We start from the raw sequence: 25,679 nt of genomic DNA, 5'->3' as shown, positions 1-25,679 counted from the left end.
CATCATCTGCTTTAGTCCCCTTCTTTTGAAGACGGTGAGAAGTCGTCCTCTCGTTCAGTTCAACGACTCGTCTCCTGTTAACTTCTGATCACTGTATGTGAACACACATTCGTCACAATGCCTCATACACCTGTCGCATTCCTCACCAGTGCGACGTCAGAGTTAGACTGTCTTGTATGGCGCTCCAGCGGAAGAGGCATTCACCATCGTCGTCTGCTGGAGCACAATAGAGGACACGAGGCTGGAGATGACGCTAGGGGGTGGCAGCATGCAGGGCACATACGTGCCGCTAGTCGCCCGCACCACCCAGCGCCTGATCGCACGTTGTATCACGTCCCTTCGTGTGCCTCGTTCTCGGCGCGTCTCGTCTGACACTACGTCTATGATGATACGTAGGTGAACCATAAAGACCCGGGGATACAGCAAGGGCCATAGCAGAGGAACAGCAGGGACCAGACCAATGGCCCTGGGTATAGCAGGGACCAAACCAGAGGCCCTGGTTATGGCAGGGACCAGACCAGAGGCCCTGGGTATAGCGGAGGCCAAACCAGAAACCATGATATTGAATTTCATTGAGAAAATAGATATTTTACATATCATAATCAAGTTCCTAAACTCTAAGTGCTAAAAGAAAGAAAAATAAAATAGAAGGGTCCTGAAAGTAGGGTAGGGAACGTACTAGAGGCAAAACAGGAAAGAAAAAAAAAGGTCCATATCACCAGGCAGGGGAAGGGAATATAGGCCAACCTACGGGGCAGAAGAGCCAGTCACTTGTATAAGGGTCAGGGTGTATTACAGGGGAGGTGGCGGTGAGGGCCACCGGAAGCAGGGTAGAGAGAGCCGTGGATGACCGTATTATGGCACCAACCTCGCCACTTTCTCCCCCTCCAAACACATATGCACACACATGCTGGATTGATCAAAATCATAATGTACTGTGGGAAGACAGGTCACCCTTGCCTGGTGTATGGGGCAGGTCGCGCGCATTTCTGTCTGCCTGTGCATCGAAGGTAGGATCCAGGATGATCAGAGGTTCTATGGCCTTACTATCAACGAATAATGACATACCAAGCGTCAAAAGTCCAGTGAATTCTCTAGCGTCGGTCAGCGTGTCGACCTAAAATCACACGACTAAAAACCTCAATCTCAGGATACAAATTACAGTTAAACAAACAGCGGTGGGAGGTGGGAGTGATGACACTGCGGACGGTAGCAGTGAGAAGCAGCAGTGAGCGGGTTCCCGAGAGTAATGATGTGTGCAGTGATCACTGTATCAGATACCCCAGCCGATACTATTGACAGGACGTGACCCGCGTCTCGCCAGTACCAGACCCCGAGAACTTGCAAAGAAGGCCCGGCTGGCCTTTCCCTCCTCCCCAGCACGGCATTGTTGGTCGTAATGACACACCTTCCTCATAGATCACGGAGCAGCGATCATAATGGTAAAACCCCTGTGCCTAAGCGTCGATTATAATGCCATAATTTAAAAGGTCGAGACATCTGTCTGTCAGCGCGTGAGAAAAGGGGTCGAGGGAATTCCTTGCGAGAGGTTTGGCAAGAGGTGTACATCCTGGGTGAAAGCCTGTACCTCCAGGGCTCCGAGAGTACAGAAATACCCCAGAGTACAGCTGACGATGCTCGGATACAGCTGACGACGTTAATCTCGATCATCAAACGATGGGCATGAACGAGCGGCGTTGATTATAAAGTAACAGTCGATAAATAACAGCAACCGGTAAGTGATGTCGGTAATCACAGGGGAAGGGATGGAAGGCAGCTCCCCACAACACCCAGTCCTCAGGGAGCAAGATGATGGAGGTCCCCACGGCACCACGTCCCTGTGGAACACGGTGCTAGAGGTCCCCACGGCATCACGTCCCCATGGAACACGGTGCTAGAGGTCCCCACGGCACCACATCCCCATGGAACACGGTGCTGGAGGTCCCCACGTCATCACGTCCCCATGGAACACGGTGCTGGAGGCCCCTCACTGCATCACAGCCCAGAGGAGAATGGTGGTAGAGCCATTACCTTCCACGTCAGGAGAGTATTTGTTGGACGTGTCCCCCGTGGGGCCACCAGCGCTGGCGGCCGCATTACCTGTTTCGCCAGCGATTATTTCGATCACGCTTGGCGATTCGTGAGTCAACAATACGAATAATTACGCCATTCACCCGGGCGGAGCTGATCGGTGTTGGATCCCCCGCTGGTGTGTGATGATGGAGTTTAAATGCCTGTTTACATACCAGGTCCACGGCAGGCGAAGGGGACGTCCCCTTCTAGCCGGCCCTCCCGCTACCTCGCCTTGATGGAGTTTACGTGTCGGATGAAGCGACTCCGATCGTCTTTTTTCTTTTCTCCGAACACGGCCGACCGGTTGATGCATGCCCGCCCGTCGACTAGCGGGACGCTAATGATTTTTCATTGGCTCGCATGAAAAGGCGATGGAGTTGATGGAGGAAAGGTAGGGCTTGGGGGGGTAGCCAGTGATGATGACCTAACGTGTACTTGCCCTGGTCCAGGAGGCTCACGAGAAGAAAGGGGCGTCGAGGATGCGTTACAGTTTTGGCATCATCGCAAATCCTTATATTCGAAGGAAGAAAAGATCTTATATTCGTATCCTCAAACGCAAAAACAAAGTCATCAGCAGAGATTTCTATAATTCTGTGGTGATCATGACAGTTAACTATAATTTCCCCGTCATTACGACGGGGGTTCAATATTGAATTAGTTTCTCGAATGACAATGAAAATCCTCTTCTGTAAATACGGGGAACACGAGTGTAGAACTCACCAATACTCAGGAAATGTTAATACACGGACACACGGACCCTCACAGGCAGAGAGCTTCAGTCGCCACAGTCACCCATGAAGTCATGGACGTGATGTCAGCGACGTACACGGCCGACATCCGTCCGTATTACCGTACAACAGATCATCCGTAGGATTCCCAAACACACCACCTGCAGCTCCCATCCACCCCACGTCCGAAGGATCCACATCACACCAGCTAGGTCTCCCGACCACCACAGCGTCCACAGGTTCCTCCACACCAGCAGGTGGCAACAGCTGGGTCACGCCCCTCGCCACACACTCGACCATCGCCACCTGGCGCGTCCCGCCACCCGCCACCATCTCACTGTACCAATCAGTACAGTGAGTCTCACGGCTCAGAGTTAGAATCTGACGAAGGGAAATGTATTCGTAAACATATTCTGACGTTAACTTAGGGGAGAGAGAGGAAAGACGACTGATGACTAGATTTTGCCTCAAAAAAGTGTGTGTGTGTGTGTGTGTGTGTGTGTGTGTGCGCGTGTGTGTACCAACAGTTCAACACAGATCCGGATTACCAGGTACAAATGTGGTTTACAGTCGAACGAGTTTCCCACTGTAGCACAGAAAGGGTTGGGTCACCGTCAGGTCAAAGGGCATGGGAGGCTGAAGTTGGGGAAGGAAGAGGTGTTGGTGGTGGGAGAGGTAGGGTGGTGTGGGGAGAGGCCGCGGGGGAGGAAAGAGAGTGATAGGTGAAGCAAAGGTTGTGAGAGCTTGGGGGAGAGGCAAGGGAAGGTTGTGAGAGCTTGTGGGAGGAGCGAGCTAAGGAACGACAGGGAGGCAACTGTATGATACCCACAACCAAACTTCTCACCTAAGGAAAACTACTAATGTAACTACAGGTAGGCCCTATCTCCGGCACACACCACACCCACCCTGGCAGACGTAACAGCTACCACACACCTGGCAGACGCCACAGCTGTCACCGTCTCTGGTAGATGCCAAGGATCATCACATCTAGGAGACATCACAACTCTTATCACACCTAGGAAACACCACACTTATCGGCACATCTAGGAGACACGTCAGCTATCATCACAATAGAAACGAATAGAAACCAGATCTACGAACAAACCTGGCAGACACCACCACAGCCACCACACATCTAACAACACCACAGCTATCACACAGGGGAGCCTGATGACCTGCCCCCATCCTACAGGTGTGAAGTGTTGCCCTGAGGCCTGGAGGGAGGAACCTCTTCCGTCAGGAGCGGGGCAGCGTCCTCCAGGCGGCGGCGTCGGTGTCCCAGGCTCTGGCCCACCTCCCACGTTAGGGTCGGGCTGGGGTCACAGGAACTTTGCCTCCGCGCGTACAAGTGGCCTCGGGGTCTTGTGGGACCCGGGTAGTCTCCGCCGTGGCTGCCACGCTCAACGTGATCATCATATTCTACATCACCGTAGCCTTAGGCTCTTAACCTCACCGACACCCACAGTACAGGCCAAACGTGTCGCTTCTTGTGGAGTCCGTAATTTTTTTTTTCCCCCGTGTCACGCGAGCCCACAAGTTCCCCTCCCTACGCCGTAGTGAGGGGAGGTGTAGTTTAGCGCCTTCTGCAGGAGCAGGCGCCCCCGTGTCAGAAGAAGAGCGGCGGCGGCGGCGGCGGCCAAGAGGCGGGAGCGGTGGTCGGGCGGGCTACGGCCGCTGGGCATCGCCTGCTTCACCCCAGTTTTTTGGCAACTTCCTCCCCGGAGTCACTCCGTTACCACAGAATACACTTTCTTTGTTTGCCATTCATGTAGCCAGCCACACGGGGCGGTGTGACCCTCCAGACACGGGTGCCTTGCGCCACAAACCCTCCCCGGGGCGACAGACAGCACCCGGCTCCCCTAAGTGTGGTGTTACCAAAACAACTAATGCACCATAAGCACATTAAAGTAGGCAAACAGAGGGAGCCCCTTACTTAACAATTCTCTACGGTAGTATGTAAGTGTGTGAGGGGGGTTGGAGACTGGGGCGGCGGCCAGGGTCAGGTCTGCCCTCTGGCTCTACCGAAGATTTTACGCCCCTTCCAACCGCCTGAGTCACTCATTTACCACGTAATGCAGATAGATCGTGAGTGATGGCGGGGCCCGGTCTCCCTAAGGTGAGCTTAGGACTCTGACAGGAGAGTTCAGCCTCTTCCGGAGGCCAAGGCTTTCATGGAAAAGTCCATACCTTCCTCAGGAAGGTCCTGGGATCACATAGGTGACTTTAGACCTTCTTCAGGTGGGTTAACGGATAATACTGGCGAGTCCTGAGCTCTCAAAGGCGAGTCCACACCTTCCTTAGGTAATTCTAACCTTCTCTGTGGACCCATGTCTCCTTCAGGTAGGCACAGTCGAACCCATCCCCACTTCACAAAACGCAGGTGCTTCTCCAGTCAATAACCTCCCTGGATGTGACACAGACCACCTCACTGCGCTATCAGTCAGCGGCATACCAAGAAAGGGAGGCACCATAACCTACACATCACCAGCCAGACACTCAAAGACCCATACAGGTTCCTCCAGACTTCGGCGTCAGCTCTGGCGAAGTACCAGACACCAGGATCAGCTCGCTCGCCCACACAAGGGCCATATAAGCGATTTATTAACTGGAAGCCATTCACGGTTGTCAGCCCTCATGGAGGCTCAAATTGAGCAAGGAGAATGGGGGAAAGGGGGGGAGGAGGGAGGGGATCTGGCCTGGGCCTCAGGTCCGGCCAAGCAGATGATGCGCAGTTGTGGCCAGCGCTGCCAAGGGTCAGTGATTTTGTCTGATGGACGAGGGGAACAACTCTGGTTGGCCTATGTTTGGCCGAGGTACCGGGGGGAGGGAGGTGGGGGGCGGTCAGTCGTTGGTCAAAACTGCAAAGTTAGTGATACGTCTGCAGAGAGGGTTGGGAAGCCAAATGCGCAGATGCAGTTAAAAGTTTAAGGAACGTGCAGCAGTAGCAAGTGTTACTGAGACAGTGCAGCTGGAGCGAAGGCATGAAGACGACACACAGCTGTACCAAGAGGACAGACAGCTGTAGCTATGGCTTGAAGACGAGACACAGCTGTAGTGTGTTCTGACAAGGGGACACACCAAGTCTGCCATTACCGGTAAACTCGGGTGACCTGGACGGAGCACTCCAGGTCCACCACCAACCTCGGGTGACCTCAGGCAAGACTCACTAGGTTTGTCACCACCGGCAACCTCGCATAACCTGGCCGAAAACTGCCAGGTCCTCCACCATCTAAGTTGACCTGGATGGAACTCCCCAGGTCTTTCATCATCATCAGCAGCAGCAAGAAGCCTCGGGTGACCTGTGCGGGACTCCCCAGGTCCTTCCCTTGACCTCCTTGCATCACTATTATCAAGCGTTATGGCGTAATACCTCGTTTTCATCACCTGGTCCGTAAGAAATCTTGTGAATATATTCCGCTTATCTACGCTCATAATTTTGTTTGGAAATTTAAAGAATGAAATTTTAAAAGACATCAAAAAATAACCGCTTCACATTTTGGTAAAAATAAAAATCAACATTTCACTTTACAGACCAACAAGCACCAAGAATATAATAACTATTTTTTAAGAATATGATAACTATTTTCTAAGAATATGATAACTATTTTCTAAGAATATAATAACTATTTTCTAAGAATATGATAACTAACCATCTTCCAAACTCGTGTCATTTCGTCCTGTGCAGACAAACTGGAATAAAGAAATATAAATCTCCCACATTTCGGAATCGGGTCGCCGTCCTTTGGCAGCGCTGTTCTCAAGACCTTTCCTGGGTTTCCGTCTTAAGTCACGCCTGTAACCCAAGCCGGACCCACGTCTTACATAAAGGGGAATTAACCAGCCGACTCCAGAAGACGCCGAAGCTAACCCTTCGCGAGAGAGAGAGAGAGAGGGACGCCCTCCCTGATGCCATCCCGCTTATCGGCCGTCAAGGAGGAATCGGCCACGCTTCAACACATAACGATAAACAAATATCTGATATCTACTTACATTAAAACACCACAACAGAAGACGGAGCAAAAATCGACCCTCGGAAGACCATCGGAAGCGGGGCAAGAAAGGCGGCGGGAGAGGGGGTAGGCCCCAAGAATGGCGGCCGACAATAGCCGAATCATCCGGGGAGCATCGACTGAACACGAAGAAAGACCGACGCACAATGAAAAGTTAAAATGTCCCGAGCCTGGAAGTTTGCTCGTGAAAATGGATGGTGGGAGCTTTAAAACTAGACCGCACAATTGAGACCCACTTTGTTGTCCAGGGGGTTGAGAAGAAGGAAGTACTGTAGATGGGCATGGAAGCAGGGAGCGAGAGAGGGAAGGAGGGACAGAGAGGAAGAAGATGGGTGAAGGGAAGAGGTGGTGAGGGAGGTGCCGGCCATAAGACTGCGGCGAGCAGGGAGGCAAAGCCCCGTCCTGAGAAAATTGGCGCCAACTCCGTACCTCAGTGACCTGGACCATTTCCCATTAAAGACATCAGAATTAAAAAAAAAAAAAAAGACTTCCAATTAAAATCTAAAAGTATCTGTAGCGAGAAATACCAACATGGAAAATGTCGGAATCCAGCCCAGGCAGCCCGCTAGTGCAGCACCAGAGATAAGTAGACTACAACTGAGCCATTGTGAAGACTTCGGCAGTGTTAATTGTAACACTATCATCCAGTCACCGCCGTCTCTCTCTCTCCCTCTCTCTCTGCCACTCCTCCTCACCACAAAGAATATAGCACCAAGCAGCAGGGGCGGGAGTCGTGGTGCCCGTGCTTTGGCCACTTTGCGAGGTACAGCGGAGGGGCGGCGCTCTCCTCCGATGGGGCCGCGCGCTAAATTAGCCCCTCCCCCCACCCGCGCCGGCCGGACCCCGGATGACACCCATTACGATCCGCTGGTGCCAGATATACGGTAAATCACGCACTCCCCACCTTCCGTCAGGGATCTATGGACCGTATTTATCACACTCAAGCACACGGGAACCGTGCTTCAAACTCACACGGGAGTCGCTATTGCCCAGAACTCAAAACAGACCGAATGAACTGTAATAGGAGTCGAGCGGTGCTTCAGCCCGCTCAAGCCGTCACTTCAAAACCAACACATCATCATTCTCAATACGTCTGAAGAGTAAAGCATAATTCGATAAGAGGAGAATGAGGGGATGGATGAGGAGAGACCCCGGCAGATGAGGAGGAGGAGGGAGGGGGGAGAAGGGTGTAACTTGACCTCCCCTGGGTCCCCACCACCGGAAGGAGCCGCCGCAGAAATAAAAGACAGAAAGCGAGCATCATTTGACACACCAGTACGCCATCCTTACCGTGCATCTCTATGTCTTATCGTTCTACCTTAAAGCTCTATAGACGATGCAGTGCTCCAGCTCTACTAGCACATCAGTGCTCTGGCTGTACCGAGCAGCTCTACAGGCACGAGGGGGTGCTCTAATATCTTTCCCCGCCGTGCATCGGAACGTGCCTCCTCGAGTTGAAATCTCCTCGTGATTCTTGAGCTAAACCTACCTCGAATGTAACTTCAAGACCACCTACCACACTAATGATGAACATCCAGGTTCATATAACTTTCAGGTAAAATTTCATGTTGACCAATACATAGAGGTTTGAGAGACAAAAAAAAAAAAAAAAAAAAAAAAGTTTCGAACAGATCCCCTGCGCGAGAAAAAGTGTGAGTGCTAAGCTCCTCCCCTTCGGGACGCCCGGCCGCGGAGGGGGCGGGTGGGCGGAGCCTGGCTGGCTGGCTCGCTAGTTCTCTAGGCTGGCGGGGGAACACTCGCCGGAAGTGCTACTTCTCTCTCTTTTCTTTACCTCAAACCTGGCTACTTCTGCCCCGGGATGCACAGGCCCACCCTCTGCTTCCACTGTTTGACTGTATGGAGACGCCTCACGGGTCGGTCTCCCTTCTGCGTCCGGCGGACGAAGAAGGCGTAGACGAGGTGACAACAAGGAGCGGTGGGGGTGAGGGTGGGGACGGCCGGAAGTGGGGGGAGGGGGCAGAGGTTACAGGTAGCGTCCCGGAGGGTGTGGGAGGGGGTGAAGGGAACCTAGGGAAGGAACCTATACCATGATGTGGTCTCATATAGCCCTCCCTACTACGCACTTCAGGTCGACTGTCTATAATGAAACGACATTGACGACGGGAATCATGTTGGATGAACTGACATCAAAGGGTTATGGCGACACATCTCACAGAGGGGCAGCTTATGTAAGATTCCCGATTTACTCCATCCATGACATGACTGTACTTAACACTTATCAACTTACACTACCACAAACACATCCAGTTACACCCTCCACCCACTCTGCTAATGGCACACGGGTATTAACGTTGTATATATCACGGAGTGCGATTCCAGTAACTCAAAATGACCTATAAAATCTGACCTGACAGGTAAACCAGAGCAATGCTTCCCCAGGTCACAATGTGTCCCCCACCACAAGCACAGGTCACAAACACGTTGCAAACAAACAGTAAAAACAGAAGAACTTGCTCCTTACCTGACTTAGTAGGCTTGGTAAGCGTTTTGAGTGACTTGATTCCCATTTTGTTTGGCGGGGGTAGGAAATCCACATACATAATAGCAATAAATAAATAAAATCTAAGAAAATGGTTGATCTTGACTAGAAAGGTATTTATTGAGAGGCGGGTCCCACCACGGCAGACCGGCGTTGAAGTCACTACTTGCTAAGTTTCTGTTCACTGGATTGCGCTATAATATCTATATATAAACATATATTAAGTTTGCACACCAAAAAAGGCTCTATATTTCTCTTTTTCCCTTTCTGCAACTATGGCTTCCACTGTGTTATTTTGCTGCCCGACCAGAAGTAGCTGCAGGGTATTCCACCACAAGCGTCACCGACATCAGACCCTGGCGGCGGCACCATACTAGGTTCTTGGAAAAGCATGACCCATGTTGGTGTGTCCCGGGTGCGTACGTCCACTACCGACCGTGTCCTAGGATATACTAACCGCGGGACACAAGCCGAGCCTCCACAGCTGACCCGCCAACTGTTACCAATTCGTGCTTTGACGGAAGCCCTTTGTTTATAAACGAAATATCCTCCTCGAACTATCGTTTTGGGATGATATCGGCAAGTTTACCGATTTTACCGACCACATGTCCTACACACACCGACGGAAACGCCATTCGATGCCGCAAACCACTTCCAAAAAGCGGTACTAAATACAAAAGAATAACCCCCGATTTGGCAAATATGTTGACCTGCCAAGCTAGTTGAAGTCACCGCGAATATCTGGCAACTCTCCCTGCCAGAACTCAATTGAATGATCTCGTTACCGCTTTATCTCCGCCGCGGGCTCTTTATTGCATTATCCCTCAAAGTCTCGAAGAATATACGAAGCCAGAAACGAATATCCGAACCACAGGAACAGCCCAGGGATACGTCCTTCTTAGGAAGTTCATCTCAGACGGATGGAGAGACCTGGTAACTCTCTCAAGGGTCGCGGGGGTTTCATAGGGCACACACACACACACATACACACACACACTCAGTTTGTTGCAGACATTGATGAAATCACATACAAATCCCCACACACGACTGTATCAACCCGAGAGTTCTTCACATACATAACCAGGTCACACTCAAAATAACTCTGACGTCTCCCTGACGGGCGTCACTCAGGTGGGCATTAAGAATTCAAAAGATAAAACCTTCGGAACTAACAACAAACATCGTATAGAAAAAATACACACACACACACACACACACACACACACACACACCACGATCGTTATCAAGGTATTTGCCATTGTTACAGTTCTGTATCATTGCGACAACACTCCGCCTTCGCTCCGTCTGAAAGCTATCGCCATCAGGAGCACAAAAAGACAAAATAGCTTCTTCGTGAAATTCAGCTGAAACCTGTTTTGCTATTGTCCACACACACAGACTTCCAGCCCCTTTTGCGTCACGGCTCGGAAAATTAACTTGCATATCTGCCTCTTTATCTTGGCCAGAAGACACCACAGTCGACCCACGTCCTCTTAAGTATTACCTCAAAACTCCTGTAAGAGGTAGAGAGAAGAAAGAGGGAAGCCATTTTACAGCGGCAAATTATTATCTATCAGGAAAAATGATGGAAAAGCGCCAGGTGGCGCACATGGAACGACAGATATCGTCGCAAAAAAAGGAAAAAGACCCGTTACGAATCGCTGTTGCCAAGAGCCGGTGTAACGACTCGAGAGAGAGAGAGAGAGAGAGAGAGAGAGAGAGAGAGAGAGAGAGAGAGAGAAATTCTGATATGATGTGAAATCTAATGACATACTCGAACTCTCTAATCTGGTATACAGAGAGGGAGAGGGGTCTTCTTCTCCAAGTCTCTCAGAATCAACAAAAAACATTTAGTAAATACACATTTTTTCTTCTGTAGCATTGTATGGCCAGTAACTAACCACCATCATCACTACCACCACCACTGCTGCAATCCCATCATCACTAGCAACACCACTGCTGCAATCCCATCATCACTACCACCACCGCTGCTGCAATCCCATCATCACTACCACCACCACTGCTGCAATCCCATCATCACTAGCAACACCACTGCTGCAATCCCATCATCACTACCACCACCGCTGCTGCAATCCCATCATCACTACCAACACCACTGCTGCAATCCCATCATCACTACCAACACCAATATTATAACATCACTACTATCGCCACCCATTTCCCGATACTCTTGCCACCATCCACATCAATAACCCCATCACAATTCCCTTACTACCAACAATATCAAAAATTCAACAGATCATTTTCCAATTCTAACGCAAAATTCTTCTGGGGGGCATGAATTAAAAAAAAATCTATTGCTTTGCTTTTCGGCCATATATATATATATATATATATATATATATATATATATATATATATATATATATATATATATATATATATGATTTTCTTTAAAGTCTTTTCTAAAGCATTTGAGATGAGAATGAAAGAAGCCTCTGTGATCAAAAAATTCTTCTTTGGATACTTTATCGTGTTATTAAACCTTGCAGTAATTAGATGTGGTAAAAAATAATTTTTCTGTCACGACCCGACTTTCCTGAGGCCCCGTTTAATGGGGACATAACATTAATAGTAAAAGTAATTAAGAGGACTTTAGTTTTCTGGGGAGGGGGTTTAATATCCAAACCAGAATATCTGATCTGAAAAGCCCTACTTTTCAAATATTTTTGGTTTTCTCTTTTAAGTATTTCAGTTTCGTTTGTAATCCTCCCACAGGTTCTATTCGTCATGTTAAACACGGATCTCAAGTTAGAATAAAAAAGCTGTATTTCCTGTTACTGTTTCTATCATGCTATCTCTGATATCACACTGCTCTCCCGTGCAACTTCTTATGCATCAAATACCGGCAGAAACGTTCTTCAAATATTGCTTCATTTATACAAATTTCTCTGTGTCACAGTGCTCTATCGAAAATCTAAAAATCCTTAGATTTTCAGTCACAAAATATAACCTTCATTAAAACACTACTACATCAAAATTTTGAATACAGCCACTTTTTATCCATAAAAGCTTTTATATTTGTCTTCATTAATAAATTATTTATTACTCCAGATTACAAATGTTCGTGTATCTTCTGTGACTGGCAACCGTAAAGGTTCAATTATATTTTTCCCAAACTGTAATAGTTAATGCAATCTCACGCATAAATCTGCTTCCTTAGTATGCCAGACGAACTGGTTTTTATACTTTCTTAGTCTCTCGTATATTCTACTATTGATCATCCTTTTCCTTTACATTATATTATATATATATATATATATATATATATATATATATATATATATATATATATAGAGAGAGAGAGAGAGAGAGAGAGAGAGAGAGAGAGAGAGAGAGATATTATCAAAGGGGAAGGGTCTGGGTATGGGGTAAAAGGGAGGCGGGATCGTACGTATCATGCAATAAACTACACACAAGATTCAGACGTTTAAAACGTTTACTGGTAGTACAGGACAATCGAGAGATGGAGGCCCTACGGTTGCATTAACCCCCTCCCCCCATATTGTACAAGTAGTTAATTACAAATAGGGTAATTACACAGATCTCCCCTTCCCCCGCCTCCCTCTCTCTCCCTCCATAACTCTTCATTGCCATCTCTCGACATATAACTGGCCAGTATGTCCGGATTTTCTTTTTTCTTTTTTTTCACTAGATGAATCAGTCCCGTATATGAGAGGTTTTGCCGTGCCATCACTTGGGGAGGGGGTCCTTTTGGGAGAGGAGAGTGGGAAGGTTCCTATGAGGTTCGGGACGGGAGGGGATATTAATGGGGAGGAGAGAGAAGGGATAGGGGAGGAAGGTATGGTGCTGGCGACCCCACGGTGTCACACTCCCTCCTTGCTGTCGGATCTGTCGCCACCACCTGGGCCGGGCCACAGGTCCTCTCCTCCCACACTCCACCACCACAACCACCATTGTGAGCACTACCACCACCATCGCCGTCACCTTTACCATTACCACAACGACCTTTTACGACCCAGGTCACACTGTCGCAGTAATACCAATTCTACTGTGACCAATGCCACCACCATCACATTAACTACACGGCCTACATAACCACAGCACTTCCACCACAGCCACCACAGATCCAGCATGGCATCAGCACCACTACCATTGGAACTACCACGAAGAAATGACCACATCTACCACCACAACCACAACCAAACACCACAAGACTATCAACGCCACTGCCATGAGAACCACACATTACCACGACAACCACGATCTCACACAACCTTACTGCCATCACCACGACAGCAACTCTCTTCTCACCACAACAATGACCAAAACAAACCAGCTTACCAACGCCACAAAGACTAAAGTATCATTCTTACAACACAAAAACCTATAACCACCAATATGTACATTAATGGAATCAGACAGTTATGATAAAACACATATGATCGTAACGTCATATTCAACATATCACCACAGAATATAACTCGTGATAAAAATGATAAAAATCGTGTCAATTATATTTGCATTAACGTATTAGACAGTAATTCGGAATATCATAATATATATGAATTTCCCTTAATATTATGGTCAATCCATTTACCAAAGTTCTGAGTGGTCGTTTCTCTTTCTTGACCTTTCCTACCTCCTCCCCATCAATCTACCACACACACACACACACACACACACACACACACACACTTTCTACACTATCTACCCCATCAACAGCTGTATCAACTGGACCCATCTACTTCCCTTATAACACTGGGTTTCACCACCTACTGACTCTCTCTTGTAAGTACTTACATAAACACTTATGTAACTACTTCTCTACATCGACCCTAGCGCCTGTTACCAAATAGGACGGAAATATGGATATAATAAACCAGGGGCCTTCAACTTCTCCTTAGATGTGGACCACTTAGACTCGCCCGCTTAGTGTGTGGGTCATCCACCCTCCGATTACTTAGGGAGGGATGGTGGCACAGGTACCACAACTAAAGCGTTCGTTAACGTGAGCACAGCATAACTTACGAAGGTACCAGCGCTGTCAGAAGAGACCCGAAGGTTGAGGACAAATGATAGCGTCTTCACTAAACTTAGTGTCCGGTATGTCCACAGTTTGGAGATGTTATTGTTGGCAGTATACAAGAGAAATACGACCGGTGTATTGTGAATGGCTTGAATCAAGCTGGCAGACTTCAGTGAGAGGCGTGACGCTGCCTCTTTACCCCCAGAGCAATGAGACTGCATTCGGCTGAGGGAGCGGCAAGGCACATCAAAGACTCAATGTCGAACTTGAGTGGTGCTGCCTCCCTGGTCGTCGATAGTGCAGAGCGACTAGACTCGAACAGATATGTAGAGGAGAGAGGAATGAGAATTCTAGGTTCTATAAAATCATCCACGTATATAGAAGGGAAAAAGTAGTATTCTTTTTTTTCTTAACATAAAACCATGCTGTGATGACGGCCTATCTGAATATAATTTGGCTCCTTCGTGGACCGTAGTTTAAGTACCTGTGATCCGGACACAATGTTCGAAGTACACAAGAATAAAAATTTTCACAAAGATGAAGTGAAATACTTCTTTACACTCAGGGTCACTGAACACTGGAACAAGCTTTCTGCTCGTGTCATGAGAGGCAAAACAAGAGAGCCACTCAGTACGGGACGACCATTATTTCCGGTCTGTAGGCTAAGACTAATTACATATACATATAAAAAAGAATCAGTTTTTCTACGGGTAACCTCATTACAGGGTAACAGGTCTTCTGTTACCTGTTGTTCATTCAACAAGTAACCTTGTTACCGTCAAACAGGTCTCGTGTTACCTGTTGTTCGTTCACCATGTCATCCCGTTAGAGACTAACAGGTCTTGTTGCCTCTTTCCATTATGTGTCATCGTTTCTCGTGTCATTTCTTGTTTCCTGGCGTCGCATCACATCCTCACTCCTGTTTTGCTGCAAAACTCATCTAAACGTCTTCAGGTTGTGAGTGAAGGGTTACTTCTGTAACTCTCTCTCTCTCTCTCTCTCTCTCTCTCTCTCTCTCTCTCTCTCTCTCTCTCTCTCTCTCTCTCTCTCTGCCTTTACCTCCTCACAAAACCAATGAGTCAACAACTCCCACAACCTCTCACATATTCTTCCCCCTCTGCACACAACTTCCTTCCTGATGTTGGTGCTCACAACCCTATCTCTCTCCTCACACACACACAGTCTCTCTCTCACTCTCTCTCTTCCCCCATCCCCCACTGACATCCCTCCCTGACATCCCTCCCACCCTCCCTTCCCAACCACTCTCCCCCCTCTCTCTCTCTCTCTCTTCCACCAACACTGAAGCGCGACCACCACCACAAGCCCGCCAACCTTGGTTCTGTGAATGGGGTGCGGGGGGTTTTTGGCGGGGGGTATGCGTTAGTGTAGACTCCCGAGGCAGGACCCGGGACGTGCTCTCCGCCCTACAAGTTCGACTCGCCTTAACCCACCACACGCTCCGATCACTGCTTTCATTCATCAAAGGCCACGCCAGCAGGTATCAATAAACACACACACCCACACGCCCCCTGTGTGCGCCTTGCCATCGGCTGGATATACCTGGACGTATGATATCATCGTGGGATCGTGTGTGTGTGTGTGGGATGGCGAATGTACTGTCGTGTCCCGAGAGTCCCAGTTCTCTCCGATAAAGTGATCCAGTCGTAAACAAGCCAAGCGCCTTAGATTAAGCCCAGGAGCAAGTGTTGGTACTCAGGGCTGCAGTGTGGGGAGGATTTTGTGAATGAATAGCCTCGCTGCCGCTACCGGGTCTACCCCCCTTCCCTCCATTCCCCCCCCCCACCACACCATCCTCCCACACCCCCACTACCACACACTCACTGAACGAACCTCCAGTGATGTTCGTTCGTTCGCTCAGCTCTCTCTCTCTCTCTCTCTCTCTCTCTCTCTCTCTCTCTCTCTCTCTCTCTCTCTCTCTCTCGTTCGCTGCCACCATCTGCGCCGCCGATGATGATGATGATTCACCGCGTTCCATCCTCGTGTATCACCACCACACCACCACCACCAGTTGTTCCACTCGGCCCTAATCATCCATACCTGAAGGAGAGGGTATTCACTCCCCCCACGACGGATTTCTATGTGGTGAACGACAATGAAAACCACAATTAACAGTTGAAAACTTAATACCAGTCATTCAGCGCTCGGCCGGGGATGAAAAACATTCCAAAACACGGAAGTCTGACGCTTCGGTGCCCTGCACTTAAGACTTACTTTCCCCTTGTTCTCTCGGGCATCAGCTGGGCACTGTGAGCGCTTCGGGATGACGAGGAAATTGATCCTTACGATGCTCTAGCATATGGTTTAGTCTCCGCTGCTGGTCGGCGCTGCCAACTTGTTCCCTAATGTAAGACAAGTGATCCGGCAGGATGGAGGAGGGTCGGGTGGTTCCATCGGAAATTTATGAACGTATATTTTGCGGACAAAGCCATTCTAGCCAGTCCCAAAGGCTTTCGTTACTCCCCCTCTATCCCTCACCCCCCCAAAAAAAAAAATTAAGACATTAACGAATGACGAAATAATCCAAAGTGGATTACTTACAGTTCGTACATATAGAGCAAGTCCACGACTCGATGCGTACACGAAAGTAGAGAAAATGTGTATATGGAGAGATTGGGTTACGGAGGGTTGGGGTTGGGGTATATCTCGGCCGACGACTTTGTTATCTGGGCCACCCATCTATAGAGTTGAGTGTCGCGTGCGTGCGACGGGTAAAAGGTCCCAGGGCAGGTCGTAGTAAGCTCGGGATTTTTGTGAATGGGTTGAGAAGTAGGTCTGCGTGGCCACGGGAGGAGGAGGAGGTGGTGGTGGTGTGGGGAGAGAGAGGAAGATCTGTCAGGAGGTGTCACTTCGCCAGGTGAGCCGTGCTACTTCCTCACTGAGCACGGGCGGGCACGCACGCACACGCACGTACATGAAAGCCTCTGATGCTTTAAATAAAAAAGTGATTACTGAAACCCTGTTCAGCCAAGGCGGACACAGAACACGATCCACTGTCTCTCTATACACGCAGTATCTCCACTGACAACACCGTCGGTGCAAACCAACTTAAGACGTACACTATACGAACTGTTCACACATACTACGGGTTCGTAGGTTAACTTCATCAATAGATACGACGATTGAGACTAAAGGCATCTGGCATCCCTGCTGACTTCGATAGCCTTGGATGAGGAAAGACTCGACCTCGTATGACTCCAGGCGAGTCAAGGGAACGTGCAGTCTTTCCCCAAATATGTTTATAAAGGAAATTCTACAGTGCGTGATCAACAGAAGAAAAAGAAATTTCCTCTCAAGGTTCTTCGCTATCTAAGTCGTACAATGCCATACTGAAAACGTAAACTACAACCTACACGCAACAAAAGGAAAATACGAAAATCCACGCATCCAATTTTGAATCCACGGGCGCCCTGCTGAGCCCATCGCTGTAACTGTAACTTATGTGTACTTCTGTACTAAAGACATATATAATGGGCAGTGACACCGCCTGTAACCATATGATGTATTGGGCGTCTGGCCCGACGGCAGTAACCTTGCCATACTTATCTCACAACACAACCCTCAACCATCAGGTGATGACGAGGGGGACACGCCAGCTGTGACCTATGATGAATAAGAGGAGTCTCTCTCTCTCTCTCTCTCTCTCTCTCTCTCTCTCTCTCTCTCTCTCTCTCTCTCTCTCTCTCTCTCTCTCTCTCCTGAGAGGTTAAAGGCCGTGAGTCTACCCATCATGGAAGACAGAAAAGTAAGGGTTGATTTGATTGGAACCACCTGGAGTCGAAATCCTCCACCACGAGGTCGACAGTCAACAGTTCGAGGGAATGATGCGAAGGCAGAACAACCAGACGACACCACACGAGAAACCAGTGAAAAAAAAGAAAAATATAAAGAAATGTAAAGAGGTGTTTTCATAATATGACAGTGGATGGATGGAAGAAGCTCAGTGATGCACTTGTGAAAGCTCACGGCATATAAAGGCTTCAAACGCTCCAAGATAATAGAGAAAGCTCGAGCGAAGCGGCCCCATGAGTGTAGAACAAATAGTTACACACACACAGACACACACACACACACACACACACACACACACACACACACACACACACACACCTTTCACCTCCAGCAAACACCTTGCCAAAGAGGAAACCGATTTCATTATAATTACGTATAGTTTCCTGTTGAGACCCGTGCACACACAAGGCAACCTTAACGAGGCTTATCCGTGTTGCATACTTTCCCCTCCACCCACCCACGCACCCACACTGGCTTTAACCGTAAAGCCTTTGCTCTAAACCTAGCTCCACGTCCCTACCCTCAAGCTCTATTCGTCACACTCTCTCGCTCTATAAGTGGACCCTATAGCTCTACTCGTGACACCATAACTCGACCCAAAAACTCCTAGGACAAAGTCGATTGCCTCATTCTGTACCGTCACATCCTTTGGCTCAGTCAATACCCTTTAGTTCTGGGGGAAGGACCGCCAGAAATTGACATCCGTCACCCATACAGTCATACTTGTATTGTGTAGCCCTATATACCCCCTGAAGATCCACAACCATGACCCCTAGTTCTAATCTCAAAGTTCCTAGTTACAGGCTCTCGCCCTTAGCTCTATAAATACCTCCTAGCTCCACCGGTTTAATCCTAATCTCTCCCTGTCAAAAGCATACCAACCCGCTGAGTTTACCTCTAATCGACCCTTAGTTTAACTTGCGTATAACAAAGTTTGCTTGTGACGTGTTTTCCCCCCATCTACCCTTTAGCACGCCTCCCAGCCCTCAGCTTAGCCTTATAATCATCGTTCATCTCTTATACATTAATTAATCCTTTAAATTAACTCCCCATGAGCCTTTCCTTATACTCTACCCTTTCGTTTTCAACAATGAGGAAGATATATGTAAAACTGTGAGAAACACACCAGAATCACAATCATCTGTAAACATCACTGCGCAACACATCGAGAAGGTAATACCATATAAGAACAAAGTAATTATCGTAAACACAATGAATATTCAATTGTAGAGAAGTAATTAATGTAATCATCATTCTTCGTTTATATTTTTTCCGCCAACCTCCGACTCATTTACTTTTTTATTCATACTTTTTTTTCTTACTCTCGTGTTGCTCCCAGTCTGATCCCCCCCTCCTCCTGCCCTGACCCTCCCTCACCCCACCGCCCTACCTCCTATCATACCTACACCCACCCACCACGGCCACCGGAAGAGAGAGGAGGAGAAGAAGGAAAAGAAAAGGATAAGGAGAAAAAGAAGAAGAAGAAGAAGAAGAAGAAAAGGAGGGGGAGGAAGGGGAGGAGGAGGAGGAGTGTTATGTTGTGGTGTGCGAGGGAGGTGGTGAAGACCCTGGCCATCTTTCCACCGGGCAGAGGGAAACATGATCTATTCTCTTTATAAGAGGCTGCTCCCCAGGCCCTGGCCCCAGCCACCAGCCCACCAACCACCCATCCAAGGAATGTGTCCAGCCCTTGTTCTGCCCACGTCCTCCACTACATGTATTATGACAAACAAGGATGTCAGTTTCTATTCTTAAAATGCTGAAGATAATAATAACAATAATAATAATAATAATAATAATAATAATAATAATAATAATAATAATAATAATTGCATATCTAATAGCACAAGGGATGTGAAAATATAACATTCTGTTTATCCCTTTGAGCACGACGGTACGACCCTTGAGCACGATGGTACGACCATTGAGCTCGACGGTAAGATCCTTGAACACGATGGTACAACCATTCAGCACGACGTTACGACCCTTGAGAACGATGTTACGACCCTTAGGCACGATAGCTATCCCGTTTAACGCATGAAATCAGAGCCAAGCCCGACAGACATTTCCATGGACTGCGCCCCCTCCCCCCGTATAGCACATCGATCCAAATCATTCTATCCAATACGCGCCTCTTATCCTCCTGCGTGTTCAGGCCATGATACACTGATGATCTCGTAGGCTCTATCCTTCCATCTCGGTCTACCCCTTCCCCTCGCTCCCTCCACTTCTGATACAACGATCTTCATCATTCCCTCTACACTCATCCTCTCCCTTTGTCCCAACGATTTCAGCATACCCTGGGTCACCTCTCTTAATAAGGATGTGCTCACTATCACAACTCTGTCTTGCACTGCCATTTCTTCCACGATGAACCTGCCTCACTATCATTATTATCATCATTACCATTATCATTATCATTATTATTACCATTATCATTCATTCTCATTACACAAATAAACATATGAAGAGCGAAATATTCAAGGCAAGAGAAAGATGAGCATTTGGTTCCGAGTTGGACGGGGCGGCCAGACAGGCAGGGAGTCTGTGATATATGGGTATGGGGAGGGAAGGACATGGGGGCGAGTGACATGGGAAGAGGGCTGGTGCTACAGGGGCGGAAATGGGGGCTAAATGGAGAAGAGAAGGGGTGGGGGTGCACGTGGGTCATGGATGGATTAGGTGAATGGATTGGGTGGTTCGAGCGGATGGACTGACTGGGGAATGGGTTGATTTAAGGAGACGCGCTGATATGGAGGGATTGGCTGGCTATTGGCTGATTGGTCGCTAAACCAATCAGCTTGTGTTGGGTGAGTAGGGACAACTGGGGTTGTGACTGGGCAGTGACAGGTGTGGGGAAAGCGGGTAGGTGACCCCAAGGTTGGCGTAAGTCTGGGCTGTTGTTCATGGCAGGTTAGGCAGGGGGTTCCGTAAGGTCATTCCAGGTCAGGCACGGTTCACGAAAGGTCATTCTAGGTCAGGCCGACACGGTCGGGCGGAAGTACCGGATACGGTGGGCGTGGGAACCCCAGGCACGGTGACCTGACCTGACCTGATCCGACCCTTGTGATGTGACCACGACACCTGTCGCCTCTCACCTGGCCCCTCCTACATTCTCACTGCCTTCCCCGCACTCTCTCTGCCCTCTCGCACACTCACTGTCTTCCCCCACACTCTCTTTGTCCTCTCCCACACTCTCTTTGCCCTCTCCCACACTCTCCCTTCCCTCTCCCACACTCTAACTACCTTAACCCCTCACTTTCACTGCTTCCCTATGGATTTTCACCCTCATGGTTCAGGACCTTCTGTTCATCAACAAATACCACCACCGCCCCAGCCTGTCTACTGCGCACCGCACCTGCGGCAGAACAACTGCAACAACGTTCGCTTGAACATTTTGTCCACAAGACGACAGGAGGAGGATCAAGTACAGTTTGGACATACGATCGTTGTCCTTTGCACACCCACGACCATTTTCCTCGGAACAACACATCATTCTGAAGACAACCAAGTACCTGGCCTTCCTGCCGTGAATCATCATTCACTTTCTGTGACGAAACTTTCGTATTATCCGGTGGAGAAACATGACAGTTTTTGGTCTCACGAAAAATGAGCGCCTACTACGTACATGTGACGAAATCTGATCATTTTCCCCTAACAGAACATTTTTATCCCTTTCCCCCATGTTTATCCTCCTAGAAATTCTGTTTTTACCACCTCGAGGTCTTCGTGTCAGAACCTCTCTCTCTTTCGTTTCCCCTCATTCTTAACCTACGCACACACACACACACGCGCGCGCGCGCGCGCGCGAGGGAACCTTACAATGCTGTGCTCTGCCGCCACACAACGGACATGCGCTTCTTAATACCAGCACGCCCACACGTACCTGTCCGTGATCTACCACACACACACGTACATAATTATGGAGCTCAACCCTACACACACACGCCCCCTGGCACAACTCCCCCAACGTTTGTTGGGGAGGAGCTTTTGTGGAGGGTGCGGACGCTAGGCTGCCCGAAAGGTCATGGCAGGAGAACAATTGGTGGAATCCCAGGAGCCACAATGGCCAGTCTCTATGATGGCCGGGCTGGAGGTAGTGGTCAGGTAGCATCGCCAGGCCACGGCGTTCCGTCTGGTAACGCGGGCTGCCGGTGGGTCCCACGGCACTACCAGCCAAGGCTCTGGCGACCCACCCGACGTCTGGGGTCCTCACGGCCGCCCGCCCGCCCACGGCACCGGCTTGAGCTGTGAGGTGCCATTCCCGCTGGAGGGAAAATGAATGCCAGCCTGCTTCTGACGTTAACTTCAAATTATGAAGAGATTTTCCTCCAGTCTCTAAGGAGCCAGGGGAAAACCTACGGAGGTAAGGAGCAGCACGCTCCAACCGTGGCAGCAGGAGTGGAGAACATTTCAACTCCGCCACAGTTCTTGCGTCACCACAACACCCGTAAACCAAGTGTGGCACACAGTGGTATGTCTGGCGCTCCATGACGTAGCCACAGGAGGAGGAGGAGGAGGGGGGGGGGGGGGGCACGGAACGGAGGCCGACAACCCTCATGTGAGGCAGAAGGCGAAGTAATATCTCTGAGAGAGAGAGAGAGAGAGAGAGAGAGAGAGAGAGAGAGAGAGAGAGAGAGAGAGAATAAACTAAGGCGAATCAACCTTTCTGTACAGCTCGAGTTATTGTCTTTAAGAAGATACGAGACGTGAAGAAGGATTCCTTTATGACAAGTCCCTATCAAGCCAAGCCTTTTTATGAAAAAAAGAAGATCGATAAAGTTACACGAGTAAGGACAGAAGAGGATGAATAGTTTACGAGATTCTGAAGGAATGCGGAGGGGGGGGGGGTGGTCTTAGCTATAAAGAAAGACATCAAACAAAGAGTTCCAAAGCTTAGCGGTGTAGGGAAAGAAACTGACATCGCAACAACGGCTTCATCCCTCCAAGTTGCCAGCGGCCACACAGTAAACATATAATACAGGGGCTTGTCCAGTGTTACGTGGTTCATGTGGGTCAGGTCAAAGTCCAGGCCATCATACTCAAGGGTCCTACGGTCGTGTTCAAGGGTCATGCGGTCGCGCTCAAGGGTTGGAAGTCTGTATAATGTATACTACGTTCCAGTCTAACCCACAACCCATGTTCTTTATCATTATCGCATAAATGATTTACGATTCCGAAATTACTATGTCTTTTATGTGGGTTTACATCGCCCCATACCTCCAATTTTCCTTTACAACGTTCAGACCAATTTTCTAGAAATGCTCTACTCGCTCCGTAATTGGCGCTCAAGTTCGCCAAATTAATGGCAAACAGTAAGCTTGGCGAGCTGGGCTTCCGGCCCGGCCAGCTTTTTTGCCCCCCCTCGCCCTCGGAAACAGATAATGATTCGCGCAACCTAATGAAAATGCAGACCACTAGAACCATCCCTCTCTCACCCCCTCATTCTCTCTCTCTCTCTCTCTCTCTCTCTCTCTCTCTCTCTCTCTCTCTCTCTCTCTCTCTCTCTCTCTCACACACACACACACACACACACCCATCATGTCCTGGAGGCTAGAACGCGGGGAGGAGGAGGCGGGAGGGTATATGACGTGGGAGGGGTCTGATGGTGGGAGAGGAAGGGACGGAGGGGTGTGGGTGGGATGGAAGGGGAGGAGCTGAGGAGGGAGGAGGAGGAGGAGGGGGGCGGGGGGCGCGGGCCACAGGACCCGAACCCTGGGTGTTCACTGTTCTTTGTTCCGACACTGGGTTCATTTAGTATGGCCCACGCGTCAGAGAACCCCCTTGCTTACCGCTGCCGTTCTCCCCCGGCGGCGTGCAGGGGTGCACCGCCCTGCTGACTGGTAACAGTCACACGTAAGGAACGTAACAGCGTTAGTATACCACTTGTAAACACGCGAGACGTGTACACTTAATTCAGTCAGTGGCATGCAAGTGGTCCACATGCTCGGCGGGTAACTTTTCCGCAGTTACTACACGACCAAAACTAGCAGATACATCCCGGGAGGGCGAGACGTAGAGTTGTCTCTATGTCCACGTTCAGATACCATCATCCGCGCCATACTTACCACAGCACTCTAGCCACACTATGGGAAAAAGCGGACTCCGAGACCGAGCAACTGAAGACTCGATCCCATCCACCAGGCCATGTACTGCTGACCTCTGCTTACTTTCCCTCCTCCAAGGCAACACCACACAACAAGCCTCATACCATACACGTGGATGACTACACACGACCAAGAGAAAACGATAAGAAACTATTTGATGACTATAATTAGCTAAGGGAAATATACAGGCAACCAAAATGGAAACTTCGAGTACCTGAAATTCGGGGCTTCAATCCTCACAGACCCGAAACTCAGCCTCGTCCTCTGATTAGGCCTTGGTAAGTATCCCGCCAAATCTAACCAAACTTTACGAGGACTTCGCAAACCCGCTGGTTGGAAACGTAAGCTTACACCATTCGTATATGCTAAGCAGCGAATGTGTGATTCATCCTCACCTTCGGAGGTGAAGACACGAGAGATATCACTGTCTGTGGCCCATGTCCATTCTGAGTTAAGTCTGAGATCAGACTTAACTCAGACTAAAGCTGAAACCAGTCATAGGAACACCACAACAAGGATGTTCAGCTCAGTTCATCTGTCAAGATTAAGCTTAAGGTAAACCAGTGGCTGAAAACTAAAACCCGGGTGCGAACTTGAGCTAAAGATCAGACAGCCAAATGGTTGAGTAACTTTTGACGAAGAAGGTCTAAACCGACGGAGGAAACTCAGAAAAAGAAAGGCTCAAGCTTGGGACGTACATGCAAAGCTTGGGACTTGCATGCAAAGCTTGGGATGTATATGCAAAGCTTGGAACGTACATGCAAAACTTGGAACGAGCATACAAAGCTTAGAACGTACATGCGAAGCTTTAGGCGCACGTGCAAAGATGGACCTTGCATGCAAACACGAATATGAACGTAATCTCATTAAGCTTGATCATAATCTACCCCAATTTAGTAAGTTACTGGCTGGAAACCAGCGTTCGGAATACACGCATGCGCACACACGCACCGATGCATGATTCGGCTACCATTTTCGACAATGGTCTGAAAATCTGTGAAACGGGTCATTCCACCAAGTTCCCTCGAAAGTCCAACGAGGTTCAGCGAAGTAAGAGATCCGACAACACTTCGTACAGGAATATGATACAGACAGATGTATAGGACAAGTGGTATGCCTCTGTCTTCACCTTCACACTCTTTCTTGAACCTTCTAAGGATCATCCATGTATCTGCCGAACTTGTCCTGCAGACGCAAGTGAAAAAAAACTATATATCAAACAGACAAAACCAAGAACACAGACAGAAGCGGGAACACACAAGAAGCAAATGAAAAACATTAACAACAGTACAGTTCAATAAACATTACAAAAAAAGCACTAACAGCAGCGCATAATACCATAAATAACCCTTTGAACCAAGATTACATACAAATGAAAACGGGATGTACACAAGAACAGAAAAGACCATAAATAAGGAAAACCAGACGACGATTTTATCA

General features: G+C 48.8%; 1 protein-coding gene across 10 annotated transcripts in view; it reads right to left on the bottom strand.

Moving 5' to 3' along the window:
• The window catches only part of LOC139747680 (transforming protein p54/c-ets-1-like), a 268,848-nt gene that overhangs the window by 82,015 nt on the left and 161,154 nt on the right, over nucleotides 1–25,679 (bottom strand). The window contains exon 1 of one of the 10 annotated variants that reach the window (XM_071660269.1): nucleotides 9,294–9,762. The exons of the other annotated variants lie outside the window; for them this stretch is intronic. Within the exon in view, the coding sequence (XP_071516370.1) occupies nucleotides 9,294–9,372 (79 nt within the window). The 5' untranslated portion in view covers nucleotides 9,373–9,762. Of the gene's footprint in view, nucleotides 1–9,293; nucleotides 9,763–25,679 lie in introns of those variants that run through there. 10 annotated transcript variants of the gene reach the window in all.

The sequence above is a fragment of the Panulirus ornatus genome, chromosome 69, assembly GCF_036320965.1.
Source record: "Panulirus ornatus isolate Po-2019 chromosome 69, ASM3632096v1, whole genome shotgun sequence".
Classification (NCBI taxonomy): domain Eukaryota; kingdom Metazoa; phylum Arthropoda; class Malacostraca; order Decapoda; family Palinuridae; genus Panulirus; species Panulirus ornatus.
The sequence above is the reverse complement of the archived record's forward strand: the minus strand, read 5'-3'. Positions and strand labels throughout refer to the sequence as shown.